Below are 13,200 nucleotides of genomic sequence, written 5' to 3'. Positions count from 1 at the left end.
GCTGCAGAACAAGCCCAGATGTCAGCACCACCGTGCTATGAGTTGGTCTGAGGTGTTGATAGGTTGTATTTTGTTTTGGCTTAAATTACATGTCGTGCATTATAGCCAAGTGTCTCCACTGTGATTCTACCTGTCCAAAGGACATCGTTTCAGAAGTCTAACTGATGTCTGTAGCGTCTGACATGTAGCTCTTTGGTTTTCTGCAGTTTCTCTGAGCTGCAGGTGAATTTGCTGAGTCGTCCATTCCTGGGGGGGACTACCAAGTGCCATGAGTGTTTTCCACTTGTAAATGGTCTGACCTGACTGCTCCAGACCAGCAAACTGCCAAAACCTCTGCCTTCATAGAGGTGCTCCCGCTTACTGATGATCAGTTAATCGATTGCATTCGATTAGTAACCCATAGCCTCGCCTTATCCCCATCATTCCTCATTCCAAACAGGATTTCTATTATCAATACTTGTACTTCAGCATAAACATTATTTCTGCGGTGTGTTGGTACACATTTTGGTTTATGAGAAACACACATTCAGTCGAAATGCGTGCATATACATCAGATTTAATTATAGAACCTATCAAAGCATTTTTAAAGCATGATGCAACGTTGTTTGGGATTTTTTGAGAGAGAACAGTAGGGGGAGCGCCTCCACAATAAAAAAAAGTCCTCCTCCTTACCTCACATAGTTTTTGTCTTTAAAATGGGCTTACCGGACATTGGACCGCAGTGCAAAGTGCCCATTGTCCTGATGTAATTCAGATCTGAGGTATTTAAAGACTTATAGATCAGACTGGATGGTTAAATAGGATAACACACACACACACACACACACACACACACACACACACACATTCACACACAATGTGTTCGGAGAACTGTGTTACTAAATTTGTACCACTTAGAAGTTTACAGTGAAGTCTATTTACATCACCTACGGGTCAGACTTTAGCCCAAACTTAAATAATGGCAGTTTCGCTTTGTGGGTCAAATCAGACCAAACTAATGATATAAAACACTTCTTATTATCGACTTTGACTCTTGGCGCAAATCCCCATTTACTTTTTGCAACATTACTCTCGTAAAAGAAATATTCCGACTGGTGAGTTCCTTCTTCTCCATCCGTGAAAGCCATTTAAAGTAGAAGAAAGTATATCTTGGCTCTCCTGCCTACGATCCTTAGCCACATTTGAACCAATGGCAGGACAGACGGCTCTGCTGTAGCCAATGATAAACCGCTGTTGAGTGCGCACTCGTTTGGCTGACGACGACCATGGAGCGGAGTAGTGTCCTCTTCGGCGTTTCAAACTTTTAGCGTTTAGTTTCTTTTCGGGCAGAACGGTAAGTTTAAAACCGCTTTTGAGCAAATTTCCTTTTTTGTTTTCTCGTGTGGCGACTTTTTCGGATCTAATTCTCGGTTAAGATAATTAACTTAGCTTCGGTTCTCGACCGTACACTGGAATCCACTGAGCTGAGTTTCTCATCAAGAAAACAAACCTCACCTTAAACATTCCTCATGCTTTTCCCGAAAGCTTTTCTGGCTTTAAGTGTTGCTGTAAACGCGGTTTACGTCTTGGTGGGACTTTTGGGCCCCGCATGAAGGGCAAAATCGGTGCGCCGTCGGTTCTTTTCGTATGTTAGGCCGTCTTTTGTGCCAACCTGCACTTCTGCTTGAGGTTAAATATAAATGGTTTGGGTCATTATTACTTTAGTCTTCTGTATGTAAGCGTAATGCGGTCCATTTCCTATGAATGAGCCTCAGGTGTGCGTAAACGGCTTCGCAACTTCGCAGTTAAAGGAAGCTGTTTGGACTGTTTTTGTTTTTTGTTTTTTTATGCCCAAATAGTTTGTCCTTAGAACAAAGAAAATATTTGATCAGTGGAAGTTTTGTGTTAATATTTGTTGCTTTCTGAATTTGCAGGAGCGTTTCCCTGAGCTGGAATGGGGGAGATAGAGGGTTCATACAGGGTCCTGCAGACCCCTGGCACAAGACTGGGAGCCCAGTTCAATGCTGGGATCAGCACTCTGGAGCCGGGCCAGAGTCTCAGTGGTAACATGGTCAACAGGAGAATAAGCCAAGGCAGAGGAATACAGATCCGTGTGCAGGGGCTGGACGACTCTCAGGAGTTCTTTGATATAGAAGTAGGTTCTACTGTGTGTGGTTCGTGCATCCTCGTTTGTTTACTTAAAATATGTCTCCGGATTGCTCCATCTTACCTTGGAGGCCTTGGTCGCCCTGGTTTGTGTGTGTCTGTGTGTCTTGGTGACAGCTGCCACATGGCTTTGGTGCTGAAATCCCTTCCTCTTTAAGGCTTCTTATTGGGGCAACTTAGTGTAACTCAGCAGGGCGCCTCTTGGTTTCTTGGCTGTGATTTCTGCTCCAGGTCCAAGTGGTAGCAGTTCTCTTTACTGTCCCTAAAGCTTGACTTCCAAAGGAGTAGGTATTAAAAGTTAGGAGTCTGGTCTTTCTGGGTTGTTTTTATAATTCTTTTTTTCGGGGGGGGATTTACGAAGTCTAAATTTTACAGAAGCATTTGGTTACTCACACAGTCATCACACACAGTGTATAAATCCTAGCCAAATATTCTTGCTTTTGTTTTCTTCTATTCATTGGAATTACTTTAGAGAAGTTGATCCCATTTAAATACTCGCTGTTGAACAAACTTTGAGATCCATGCTGTGACTCTGCTTTGCCATGTCTGCTTGCCAAGTTGCAGCAGGAGTCACCGAGAAGGCCAATAGGAAGCAATAAGGAAGCCACTCTATCAGAGCATGCTTCCTGGCTTTTTATGTGAAGGGGAAAACAAATCGAAGTAGAGTCTGTACAATGATTAAATGCTCAATTCAGTGGCTGGTTGATGGTGAAGTGTAATAAAAAGACCTGGCAGCTGCTAATTGTGTTCGAATAGGTTTGTATATTTATACTTTCCTGTGTGTATCCTAAATCCTTGTGTAGCCACAAGAGTTGCAGTTCAGGAGTACTGCTGAGGCAGACGTTTCATAATCTTATGCACCATATGTTGTCTCAAAGTCTTAAGCTAATAGCGCGTAACGGGCATATGTTAGACTTGCATGGAAGCAGACCTGTGTGCTGTTCAGTCTGAAGAAAATTTAATTGGTCTCAAGAAAATGTGGTTCTCTGAGTTCTGACAGGCTGACTGAGGTCTGAGTTCAGCGCGGCTCCGCACGTGGTGTTGATAGGAGGTGGCAGACCGAAATACATGGCTGCAAAAAGAGAATGACGGCAGTGCTGTTGTCAAGCAGACTGGAGTTTACCAGGAACAAGATGGCCTCTGAGAGGCTCTGTTGTTCACTGCTTAATATTTCTGTTCATTCATTGTGAGGAGTCGTGGGCTGGTGGGTGAATAGTTTTTATCCTTGTGTATTGAATGGCTGCTCAGCTAAACGCATCAGAAATGTGCGCTCAGTTTGTGCCTATCTGTCCAGTCACTTCAAAGAGAACTGATTGAGCCAGCACAACTTTTCCTATGCTTTTAATTATATATTTTTTTTCTCCCTCGTGGAGTCCGTGTGCAAAAATAGATACAAATTGCAGTGTGGAATGTTTGCCATGGTTGTGGCCTTCAAGTAACTGCCTCCCCTCATTGTGGCGTTTTGGTTGCTCAGCTGCCCAAATATCTTGTGTACAGTCTCCATCACCTGCCATTTACTGCCCCTCTTACTGTACAGTGAAGCAAAAATACACTTCACTCAAAATTACACACAGGAAAGCCACAAGGGATTCATCCATTGTGCAAATTTTCTTGATATAGATGTTCTTGTTTTCTGCTTTGTTTTGTGTGGTTTCTGAGTCAGGGGGGATAAATGTATGGGAACATTTTTGGAGTATTTCTGCTTTGCGTTGTGCTTTTAAAATGTAGATGCCGCATAATTTATAGATTTTGACGTCTTTTGATTACAATATTCTGCTGATATATTGGTGCATTCCTAGAATAACAGCTGTCATTCTCCATATTTATTTCTTTACCGTTACATCACATCTTTCATTACGTGTGATAACTCTGAACTGTAAAATCATATTGCGTGCGAAGGTGTTTGTATTTCTGGCCATATAATGTCTTTAGCCTGGACCTAAGACAGTCCAATCAGATCAGTCTTTGATCTGCTGGCCTTCCTCTGCTGCAGTTACCTGACATGGGTCATCATCAGCAGACATTTGCTTGCACGACTCTTGTCCACAGACCCCTCCCACAGCCACCCAGCACAGGAGAAAGCTCAGCCTTGTGGTTTCTGGACAGGGAGGCTGGGCCAGCGGGGCAGGGGAAACACAGGCCTCTTTTATCCAGCACAGCCAGCCCCTTTGCTGGCCTTAACTTCCAGCTTAAAACTTGCAAAAAAAAAAGGGCAGAGAGTGGGTTGCGGAACCTAGCTGTGTGAAAATGCGTTTATAGTCAGGGTGCTGGTGGGAGGGAATCCAGGCAGGCTTTGCTTTAGTGTTAGCAAACAAGCACATAAATAGCAAGGTTGACAACCAAGAGGGGCAGTTCAGAGGGAGCAGTCATGGCTAGTACAAAGTTTGAGCCGAGGTGGTGGGGGAAGGGGACACGGTCAGGAGTGAAGCCCTGTCGAAAGTTGGGCCGAGGAATTCCAAACCCCCCTGGCCTGTCCCTGAAATCACATTTGGACTAACTAGATAACTCAAACAGTGTAATTCAACCGTGATGTGTGCTTTAAAGTCCTGTTTCATCTGTGAGCCGTTCTTGCAACGATGCAGTCGGTGTGAAATGCAACAAAGTGTTTAATTATCCTTTAAAATGGATGATTTACACTAAAGTTAACAATACACAATTTTCCTCTGGCCCAGAGTGTTATTTATTCAGATTGTCATTTCTTTAGAGACATTTTTACATGGATTTTTAATGAATGATTGTTTTGTGTGTTGAACAATTTAGATGAATAAATGGCACTACAATCCAGAGGGGTAAAAAAAAAACTTATTTAAATTGTGTGGAAGTTTCTGGCATTAACAAGAGATTGCAAGATCGAGACACATGGCACTCTTGTAGAGGAAAAACTGTTCAAAACCTTATTTTGGGAGCAGAAAAAGCAAAGATTTTTAAGAGTTTTTTTTTTTCCCCATCTGATCTCACTAATGATTCTATGCATGCAGTTTTTATGTTACGTGATGTTTGAAATTAAAGTCAATTTAGATAATGGTTTGAAATGGATAGCTAAATAAGTTCCTGGAAGTGTTGTACGATGGTTGTCCAGTGGAAAGACTTTCTTCCAAAGGGAATTTGGATAAAGTAATGTCAGAGTGGTGTATCTCAGTTTGTTATCTGTGGCGTCGGTTACGCGGACATGCTCACAAAAGCAGTAATCTTGTTCTTCATACCAAACACAGGCTGAGAAGCATTCGGCTCTCATCCCCACAAAGCACTCACGCTACCCCACTGTGTACTGAAGTGGCTAAACTATCTAATGCCTGTGCCTTGAAGGACTTCTTGTTAAATACCTCAAACAACTCCTCTCTGCTCTTACTGTTATGGTAATCTTTCCTGCTGCAGGGAGTAATTTACCACCACCTAAAGAGGATCCACCTACTGAATTTTTTTCTTCTTTTTCTCCCCTCATGTTTTAAATGCCAAGCAGAGGCTGTAAATTCTGGGTTATACAGGTGACTTGAGCAGAAGGCACTCTGTAAAACATCTGATCCCGATTACCACCTTCCACAGTTGATTTGCCAACAAACAACATGACTGCCAGCTGTCCACGGGCGTGTCCTAAAGCCAGGCAGCGAGAAGAAGGGAAATTGCCATTCAGTTATAAAATCCATCGAAGAACCTGTTTAACGTCAAAATGTATACCACCGTGAAAAATGACAGTGTACCTCCCACTGTGGCAAATGCAAGCCCCAACACACCCCTGCTGTCAGTGGGAGGTTCTGCTAGAGCCCTCTGCCTTTCACCGTGATCTTTAAACAGTGTTTAACCTGTCATGCAAGGTACAACAAATCCCTGCATTTTTGAATTGCACCTGTATTTTTTTCCATTTCCCCCCCTTGAAATTCTCTGTGCATGAGGAAGGCAGTCCTCTCCCTTAGCAGGCTGTTTTTTAAGCTTTTACTTGTACTCACCCCTGCTCCCAGCGCACATACACACAAACAAGGGGAGATTTGTCTTCCAGAGAAACATCTGTTTGCCATAATCCCCCGCTGCTTTTGGAGCTTGATTGGGTGACCCATTGACCTGCCTTAATGTTGGTGTGGAGATGAGACTGTGGTCCACACCACAAGTAGGGTGTGAACAAACTCTGCATGATCTCGCTGTCACATCACAGATGTGACTTTACTTAAGATGCCAGGAGGGCTTCTGCGGTGCCGCCCATTGGTTTATGATACATTAGTGGCAAAGAAGAACTGATAAATTACATTTAAAGGTGGAGTTAAACAGCAAAGTAAATTTGGATTATTTTTAATCAGTTTGGCCAATTTTGGTAGTAGATTTTCATGCTTTCAAAAGATATTTATATCTAGAAACGGGGCTGGATATGCCCATGCCATTTAGTTTCAACTCAGTTTTCTGTGTCAGAGGCCTTCACGGGTCGGTACAATTGTTTTCTTATCTATGACTCTGAGAACTCAAATAGTGTTTCTTTTAAAGGCTTTCATATGACTCAGGTGTGCAAAAGCTCCACCACCATGATACTGATGTCACAGTGTTGCAATGTTCAACTGTCAGGAAAAATAAGCCAGCACTGATAAAGGAGCTGATAAGCTCGGAGGCAAACAATTCAAATGGATTGGACAGTTTGGAACCAGTTTAGATTCCAGGCCCTTCCAAAAGAATGAGTCATGTGATTCAACAGCTAAAATATGGATTTATTGGCAACCGCGACTAAAAGTCAATTTCATTTTTAAGCCGTTTAACTCTGATGTCTGTGTAGTGTAAAACTTCATTCGTACTGTGGTTGCTTCTTGGAGTTGTCTGAACTTGAAGACTGCTTTTGTACCAAAATGTTTGCTTTTGGTACATTATTGGCCAATTTATATTTGTAGTTTATAAACTTTTAAATTCAGGCATTTTTCATAACATCTACTTTTATCTTTCTTTTTTTTTGTTGTTCCACTGTAAAATACTTCAGCTGTACTTAAACTGCTGCAGGGTTGCCAACATTTAAGTGTGTGCCCACAAAGTAAACAGTGACTTCACAGAGAGATAAGCCAAATTGGACAGCATAAGAGGAAGTTGGTTGAGGGGAAAATATTATCTGCGGGCTACATGGAATTTCACTGCAGTGATGCTGGAAAGAACTTTCTTAGGGGGGGAATGATGTGCAGTAGCTGTACCCTTTCCTCTTTGCTAGCTGCCTGGCTTCACCTGGCAGCTAGCAAAGAGGCTAGCTGGGTCAATGAGAAAATGCTATCCCTCCCTGTCTGACTGTAAAAGATAATGCTACATGTCAAAGTTTGATCTTACTGTGCTCTTAAAACACACGTTCACAATTCCAGCAGAGGGTTAATGAGTAACACAATGACAAAGTGCCAAGAAAAAGAAGATGGCATTAAATAGTTTGCTCATGGCTACTGCATTGAGAACATAATCCTCAGCAGGTCAAACCTGCCAACTGCTTCTGGGTTTCTTGTCGAACTAGCGGCCTCAGTTCTGTTTGATTAAACCTAAACATTAATCGTGTGGTGATTAGGCTGATTGTAGCTGTTTGACAGTGTGGTTTCAAACTTTGTTTGCTGGTTAGACTGAATTTCCCCCGACTTGTAACAGGATGAGGTGTACATGGTAAACCTCAAGAACACTGAGAAGAAATGAGGATTAGTGTATGGAAACATTGTCTAACCACAGGGAAGATTTGGTTTTGCTCTAATAACTTTGTTAATGAAGCACTCACTGAATGAGTCAAATTGACAAAATACCTCAAAGCGTTCCTTACATTTGGCTCCCGAGTCATTGCGCAAAAAATCTCGCTGACGTTGTCTGGATCGTATGTTTGGCCTGCACTCAAAGGCAGCCCAGACAAAGTATTTTAACACACCATTTTTTGTTCTCCGTTTGAGGTCAGCTGGAATCAGATACCTTGAATGTGTGGAAAAAGGGGGAATTTTACAAGAGATTCCTAAATTTATGGATGTTGTGTCAGTAGGTTTCACCTGCAATTTATAGATTTTCTGAATGCAGAACATGTGATTGTATCAAAGTAATGAAAAGACCGACTACAGTAAATCTCCTGGCATGCTTTGAGTTGTAATCCTTTACTTTAGCCAATGCAAAGCAGTACTTTTTATAAGGCTTTTAAAAATACTATTTTACATTACAACCAGATGTTTCAGGCTATAATTTTCTCAAAAAATCGCAAGCTAGGATTCCAAACCTCAAGTGCAGTGTGTTCTTCATACATAGTAATTAGTTCTTCATTTAGTGAAAGCAAACCCCAGAGCATTGAGATGGTAAACTTGTGCAGAATTCCCACATGCACACTTCTCAGGCCCAGATAAACGGCGAAATACAGTAAGTTCAGACACTCATCCAAGTCGAGAAAAAGTATTTAAATCGACAGATGGAACATACGCAACCATAAAACACACAATGGAGTGGATCATTTACAGCTGCGAATATTTTCTGCACCACACAGGCAGACGGCATTTATTCAGCGCTCGCTTTGAACACAAGCGTGTCCTCGTTCTCTTTGGGCTTAGTTGAAATTGGTTTTTGATGATGCTCTCCATCTGTGGAATCTTTGTGAATATTTTGTCTTTTAAAGCAATGCACTTTCGCTTCTCATAAGATCTATTGTCACAGAACTTCTGAAATCTTTGTGTTGACATAGTGATGAAATTCTTCTGCTTTTCTTCTTTTTCTTTCAGCCAAAGGCTCTTGGACAGATCCTTCTCTCTGAGGTTTTCCACAGAGGCAACCTCATAGAGAGTGATTACTTTGGCCTCGAGTTTCAGAACATGCAGATGAACTGGGTACGTACATCTCCATTTCCTGTTTGAAGCGGACACATTGGACATGGAGGAGCTGACTTGTGCACTGATTGGTTGAGGCAAACTTTTTAAAATGCTTGATGACAACAGGATGGGCATTCGGGGAACAACATGGACTTATAAGTCATTAGTTGCTCTTCTTCAGCAATGCAAACAGTGAGGTAGTGTTTTCTCTGGACTTGAGTAGTATATTACTTTGGAATATTTTTAACTTGTCTGGCAGCAGTGCTCATATACACATGTCAGACTTTCCATTGTTTTACTCTTCCAGAAACATAAGTGGAATTCAAGACCACCTAGCAGTTTTTGTAAAGCAGCAGAGAGGAGTTATGGAGCCCACTATATATCTTCTTCAAAGAGAATGAGGCCAGTGTTGTTTAATAAGACGCACCGGCCTCTTTGCTCATGTACGCTCAGCTTTCCGAGGACTGAAAACTATACAGTGTTTAAATATACACTACGTTTGCTGCTCTGCAGTCTGGTTTTTAAAGGAGCTTCTTCCATTAACAAACTAAATCTTTTACGCATAGTGAATTTTTACTGAGCGTATGAAGGAAGCTTGGCTGCAGCTGATGTCATGAACTATCGGTGACCCAGCAGGGCACACACTGAGATTCTTTTGGGAGTAGCTGCTGTGTCCTCATCAGTTATTTCATCGTTCAGGAAGCTCTTACTCAGAAGAATAATAATATATTGAGAGTTTAACAAATAATTGGAAAATGTTTTCATGATTAATCATCCGAGTCATGAATCATTCGCTTTGTTAAAGCTTCCCAGCTGTGAGGACTGAATTCGGTACTCATAAAACCAAAAACTAATTTGAATTGGGCTAATCTGTCCCACGGGGTCACCCCCTGTGTGCACCTCTGCTGTTTCTATATCACTCCAGAGGTCCTGTTCAGTCTCGTTGATCTTGAGGCTCTGTGTTGCTCACCTGATCTCCTCTACATCCATTAAACTTGCATTTAATGGCTGTAATGGAAATGTGTGGAAGTCAATGAGAGGCACTTCATGTGAATAGCATTGGTTTGATTGTTTTACTTCTGCTTATATAGAATCTTCTCCACCAGATGCCAAAGGGTGTTAAAGCAGAGCTAAACAAGTCCTGTGACTTATGGGGAGAGGGTTAATAGCGTCAATCTTCCTCATGCACTGCAGACTCTTCCACGAACATCTTGTGGACTGCAGTTTGATCACCAGCGATGATCCTGGGCATGAAAGTAGAGTTGTTGTTGTTTGCTGTCTGCACAACATTTGAGAACTTGGATGAAATCCAAAATGTACAACTTTTCAAACAGGAGTGACTTCAGAAAGGTAGCAGAACCTGAAAAGGTCTCCAGGTGAACAAGGTGACTTTGAAGGGAAAATGGTCAAAGTGGCGTTCAGGTATTGTTTAAGGAGTAGTCTCCCCCAAATTTCATGATGGCACTACATATCTGAAGTTTCTAAATCCTGCTTGGTTTGGCAGATTTTTACACTGGATGGCCTTCCTCAAGCAACAATAAGGGGTTTATGTCTCCTCTCAAAATCAATCTGGGCATATTTTGCTTGTTAGACAAATGTGTAAACCACTGCACCATGGGATTTTAAATGACGTACCAAAAAAAGCTGTGAAAACAGTCCAAAATCCTCAGATATTCAGTGCTGCAGAGTAAGATGAGAATAAGCCTCAAATTGGCACATTTGAAAAGCTCGTGTGTTTGAAGGGTTTGCTTATTACATGTTTGGTAAATCAATACTTGGAATACTTGCATTCTACTCATTTCGTTGGGTTTCCCATAGATATGGTTTCAGTACTTTGCCTCTGATTATTTCTACACATGCATTTGTACACTTCCAGAACCAATCAGCGAGTCTGCTGATGTAATCCTGCCCACGTATCGAGCGACACACCCATCACTGATTGCGTAGTGGTTGTGTAGTTGGCTTGACGCTAACTTTAATGTTGTCCTTATAGTTGATGTCCCCAATGTTTTCTAAATTTCAGTGACATTCCTCGACCAGCCCATTGCTACTAGTCAGTCTTTGTGGGTAGTTTTTTTTTTTTTAAAGTTCAAGTGTAGCTATGGGATATCCAGGTCAAATGCAGGTTTTTATTTATGTATTTATTTGTTTTTAAACTTAAAACAACATCAGATGATAGCTGATGGTTTCAGGAATGTTTTGGCAAATGTAATCCCTCTTTTATGCTCTACACTGACCATTTACCAAAGCCTGCTCAAGTGTGGTTAGCCAGTAGAATTGGAGTAGAAGCAGAAACCAGAAAGCTTTTTTTCATTTTTAATAGAAATTTATATACAAACTGGCACATGTGTGACTAGGAATTGAGTAGAATTCAGGCAGCAATCAGCTGATACCAATTTCTCAGTATGTCTGTCTGGATCGAGCGCATTCCTCCCTCAATCAGCCCCAGATGTACGGCTTGAGCAGCCTCCTACACTGAAGCCAGTGTTTTGCCAACAGCATTGTGACATCTCTCTTCTGTTTCAATTGGGGCTGAAGCAGCAAACAGTCGCTGTGTTACAAGGGAGTCACTGAAGTTATCCTGCCACCACCTGTCAAAGTTATAGTTCACATTATGTTCTATTATTTTTATTTATTTTTTTCTCTTTAGGTTTGGCTGGAACCCACAAAACCCATTTCAAAACAAGTCAGAAGTAAGTGAGGCTGATTCTTAGCTCTGAATCCACCTAATAAAGTGTTTTGGGCATTGATAATCTGCTTGTGCGTTTACAGGACCAGCAAATACGCTTTTTAGACTGTCAGTGAAATTCTTTCCCCCCGATCCGGGTCAGCTGCAGGAGGAGTACACCCGGTCAGTGACTGTAATTTCCTTTTGAATATCACTTTTATCTCTACCTGTATGAGGAGCTGGAGGAACATGGTTTCTGTTTTTCTTCCCCCTTTTTTTTCTTTTTTTTTTTAAATAGAAGCTCTGTTATGCTTTGTCTTCTTTAAAATTACTTTTTCTGCAGTTAAAAACTTTGTGATCGTTGTTTTTCCAAGAGTTATTTGTTTAAATGGCACTTAAGGTTCCTAAAGATGCTTAATCCATGATGAGCTTAGTTTGTGCTTATTTACTTCTCATGAACATAAATAGATGGACACTTAGCTTATGACTGTGTGTGTGTGTGTGTGTGTGTGTGTGTGCACATGCTTTTTTTTCCCCCCTCTCCTTTAGGTATTTATTCTCCCTGCAAATGAAAAGGGATCTGATGGAGGGCAGGTTGATCTGCACAGAAAATACTGGTGCCCTGCTGGCCTCTCACCTTGTCCAATGTAAGTTCTTTCTGTTTTTGTTAAAGCCGACAGTGTTATCAGACTAAATTAAATTATGCAGTAGTAAGAGCACTTGTAAAATCTCTAGTAACTGGTTTGCTCGATTTGTTTCAGAACATAATCCTGTTCACAGAAACCACAGATCTTAAAAGGTTCTTTTCAGTATTTTCTTATACTCTGTAAAAAAAAAAAAAAAAAAATCCCAGGGTTCAGTGTGTTATACCTCCTCTTAAAGGTTTTTAAAAATGGTAAAATGGTATTAAGAGACCAGATGAGAAAGCGCAAATGTCTAGATTCAAAAAGCAATTCTTATGGTAATTTGCAGCAAATTGTGTAGGGAATCATTTGTGAGCTATAATCTAAAGTAACAGCAAATCTACAGGTCAGAAAAGAATAGAAACAATCTGTTAAAACCTGAAATGAGCGTAGTCTCGCTTCGTTTTCTCTCCATAAATCACAGCGGAGATCGGCGACTACGATGACACAGCAGACAGGGAATACCTGAGGATAAACAAGCTGTTACCTTACCAAGAGAAAGTACAAGAACGGATCATGGAGCTCCATCGCAGGCACCTGTAAGTTTTGTCTAAGTGAAATCTTTCTCCCTCTTTTCCAAATTGCTCTAACCGTCTGACTCCTGTAGTTCGGTTTATGGCTGCTTTCCTTTCTCGCATTCCTCGCGCACTCAGAATACTTGAATCTGACCTGTAAACGTAAACAGGGATGCGAGCCTTGTTCCTGATGTCATTACCAAAATTAAAGTCAGCCAGACTTTCAGCTTCTTCAGACGGTCATGTAGCGACTTTCACGGTAGACCAGCCGCCTGCAGATTGTTCTGATGCAGCTGCTGACTGTGCACTTCTGAGAATAAATGCAGTTCATTATTTTCTCCAGATGACCACATGTTGAGGCGATTTGAAACAAGTTAACTGTGACATCGAAGTCGCTTCCAGGCATTGCCATCATA

At 41.5% G+C, this 13,200-nt stretch overlaps 1 protein-coding gene across 4 annotated transcripts in view; it reads left to right on the top strand.

Moving 5' to 3' along the window:
• Nucleotides 1–1,229: 1,229 nt before the first annotated feature.
• Nucleotides 1,230–13,200, top strand: part of farp2 (FERM, RhoGEF and pleckstrin domain protein 2) — a 36,516-nt gene continuing 24,545 nt past the window's right edge. For 3 of the 4 annotated variants that reach the window (XM_082524611.1, XM_082524610.1, XM_082524608.1), the window contains exons 1-7: nt 1,230–1,333; nt 1,914–2,134; nt 8,832–8,936; nt 11,569–11,611; nt 11,691–11,769; nt 12,136–12,233; nt 12,694–12,808. In XM_082524611.1, the coding sequence (XP_082380737.1) occupies nt 1,934–2,134; nt 8,832–8,936; nt 11,569–11,611; nt 11,691–11,769; nt 12,136–12,233; nt 12,694–12,808 (641 nt within the window). In that variant the 5' untranslated portion in view covers nt 1,230–1,333; nt 1,914–1,933. The remainder of the gene's footprint in view (nt 1,334–1,913; nt 2,135–8,831; nt 8,937–11,568; nt 11,612–11,690; nt 11,770–12,135; nt 12,234–12,693; nt 12,809–13,200) is intronic. The other variant, XM_082524609.1, reaches the window with a different exon arrangement.

Source organism: Aulonocara stuartgranti (assembly GCF_965226115.1).
Source record: "Aulonocara stuartgranti genome assembly, chromosome: 23".
Lineage (NCBI taxonomy): Eukaryota > Metazoa > Chordata > Actinopteri > Cichliformes > Cichlidae > Aulonocara > Aulonocara stuartgranti.
This window is presented reverse-complemented; position numbering and strand designations above follow the sequence as displayed.